The sequence below is a fragment of the Eimeria mitis genome, genomic scaffold (assembly GCF_000499745.2).
Source record: "Eimeria mitis Houghton genomic scaffold, Emh_scaff3779, whole genome shotgun sequence".
In the NCBI taxonomy this organism is placed as follows: domain Eukaryota; phylum Apicomplexa; class Conoidasida; order Eucoccidiorida; family Eimeriidae; genus Eimeria; species Eimeria mitis.
This window is the reverse complement of record NW_013572116.1, coordinates 1,694-4,193: the sequence shown is the minus strand read 5'-3', so window position 1 is coordinate 4,193 and position 2,500 is coordinate 1,694. Positions and strand designations below refer to the sequence as shown.

General features: G+C 41.3%; 2 protein-coding genes across 2 annotated transcripts in view; both read left to right on the top strand.

Annotated features, from left to right (window-relative positions):
- The window catches only part of EMH_0069410 (orotate phosphoribosyltransferase, putative), a gene marked incomplete at both ends in the record, with an annotated part of 1,521 nt that extends 1,488 nt beyond the window's left edge, over positions 1 to 33 (top strand). Inside the window, one exon of the mRNA XM_013498868.1 lies at positions 12 to 33. Within this exon, the coding sequence (XP_013354322.1) occupies positions 12 to 33 (22 nt within the window). The remainder of the gene's footprint in view (positions 1 to 11) is intronic.
- A 2,262-nt stretch (positions 34 to 2,295) lies between these two features.
- EMH_0069400 (serine/threonine protein phosphatase, putative) overlaps positions 2,296 to 2,500 on the top strand; it is a gene marked incomplete at both ends in the record, with an annotated part of 803 nt that continues 598 nt past the window's right edge. Inside the window, one exon of the mRNA XM_013498867.1 lies at positions 2,296 to 2,418. Within this exon, the coding sequence (XP_013354321.1) occupies positions 2,296 to 2,418 (123 nt within the window). The remainder of the gene's footprint in view (positions 2,419 to 2,500) is intronic.

Sequence of the window (2,500 nt, the reverse complement as noted above, 5' to 3'; positions counted from 1 at the left end):
TTGTGCTGCAGGGAGCAACATGTCTGCTGCTGAAGCACTAGCAGCAGAATTTAAAACAAAGGTAATATCTTTATTTACTTTTACTGATTTGCTGCTGTATATAGACGAAATAGAAAAAAAAGAAAAAGATATAAATAAAAAAAATAAAATAAAACAACAAAAACAAGCCATGATTGAATACAGAAAAATATATGGAGCACACAGCAACTAACGCAACCATTACTCCTGCTGCTGCTGCTGCTGCTGCTGCTGCTGCAGCAGCAGCTGCTGCTGCAGCTGCTGTAGTTACATATTATAATACACTTGCTGCTGCTGCTGCTGCAGCAGCAGCAGCAGCAAGTTTATAGTTTGTATAGAAAAATATGTGGTGCGGAGACTAAAGAAATATGCTAATTATAGTATTGCTGCAACAGCAGCAGAAGCAGCAGCCAGGAAGCTGCAACAGCAGCAGTAGCAGCAGCAGCAGCAGCAGCAGAAGCAAGGAAGCTGGAGCAGTAGCAACGATAGAAGCAGCAGCAGCAGCAACAGCAGCAGCTGCAGCAACGGCAGCAGCTGCAGCAGCAGCTGCTGCTGCAGCAACAACAGTGGGAACAGCAGCAGCAAGAGCAGCAAGCTCTGGCTGCGTAGTTTCTAATTATATTTGTCACTGAGGGTTTAGGGTTTAGGGTTTAGGGTTTAGGGTAGGTGGTGTTAGCTACAGCGCTAGGCTTTAATTAGGGTTTAGGGTTTAGGGTTTAGGGTTTAGGGTTTGGGGTTTAGGGTTTAGGGTTTTTTGTGAGAGATGGATTCTCTGTGTAGAATAGATGAACGAAAAAGGCAAAGACAAACCGGGTTTAGGGTTTAGGGTTTTTAGGGTTTAGGGTTTAGGGTTTAGGGTTTAGAGGGGTGTTTTAGGGTTTTTGTTTGTTTGCTTTTAATATTTTTATGGGGTCCATAGAAGGAGGAGAAAAGAAAACAAAAACCCTCGTTGTTGAGGTGTATATACAGCTGAGCGTTGCTGTGTTGCTGTGTATCTAGGGTTTAGGGTTTAGGGTTTAGGGTTTAGGGTTTAGGGTTTATGGGGGTAGAACGTAAACCCTAAACCCTAAACCCTAAATTTTGTTTTTGCTTCGTCAATGATATAAATTTTAATAGAAGAGAAAATAAAATACAACAATATGATATATATTTTTTCAAGCAGAAGACGGCATACGAGATACATCGGTGACTGGAGTTCAGACGTGTGCTCTTCCGATCTTTTAGGGTTTAGGGTTTAGGGTTTAGGGTTTTAGGTATAGGGTTTAGGGTTTAGGTTTTAGGGTTTAGGGTTTTTTAGGGTTTAGGGTTTAGGGTTTAGGGTTTAGGGTTTAGGGTTTAGGGTTTAGGGTTTAGGGTTTGTGGTGGTGTCAGTGGATCAGGCCTAGGGAGAAAGAAGAAGATATATATATGTAGGGTTTGTATTTATATTTATGTATTTTTTTTCTATAGAATCCTAAACCCTAAACCCTAAACCCTAAACCCTAAACCCTAAACCCTAAACCCTCGCTGTTTACTACTAGCAGAGGTAGAAGGAAGGGCTGCGGCTGGCTGCTGCTTTAGGTGTGTGTTGTTTGTGTGTGTTATATTGTGTATAAATAAATAAAATAAATAATTATTTTAAAAACCCTAAAAAATAAATAAATATATGAAAAAAAACACAAAAAACGAGCCTAGGTTACCTTCTTTTATTGGGGTGTATATACACCTCAGCTGCTGCTGTTTTTGTTTTTTTTGTTTTTTTCTTTTTCTCTCTTTTTCTCTCTCTATAAACCCCTAATGCAGCAACAAATATATATTCTTGACTCTATTTTATCTCTTCTTTGCAGTTTTATACGGTAGCTGCTGCTGCTGCTGCTGTTGCTGCTGCTGCTGCTGCTGCTGCTGCTGCTGCTGCTGAGTTGAGTCATTGGGGTGTATAGGCAGCTCTATTTTTTCTTTTTTTTTTCTTTTTTTCTCCCCTTCTCTTTGTTCTATATATAAAGGGTATGAAGACAAACATATCTGTCTCTGTTGTTTTGTTTGTCTCTCTCTTTTTAATATATATAAACCTGCGGTGTATATGCAGCTGTATATACACCTAAAAAAAACTTTATTTTTTATCTTCTTCTTCTTGGATAAATATATTATTTTTAATATATTTATCTGGGGTTTGGTGGGCCTTCGTTAGTATCTTTTGCTGCTGCAGCTGCTGCAGCTGCTGCATCCTTTCCCTCTCCTTGCTGCTGCTGCTGCTGCTGCTGCTGCTCTTGCTGCTGCTGCTGCTGCTGCTGCTGCACCATGGAGCCACTACCAGACCCCAAACACGACAGGGTTGTCTCCTCGGTGCAGCCCCCCCCCGCTAAACCCCTCTCTCTGAATATACTCTACCCGCAGGGGCCTGACAGCCCCCCAGACTGGAAAGTAAGGGTTTAGGGTTTAGGGTTTAGGGTTTAGGGTTTAGGGTTTAGGGTTTGTGAGGGTTTAAGCTGGGTATTATAGACCC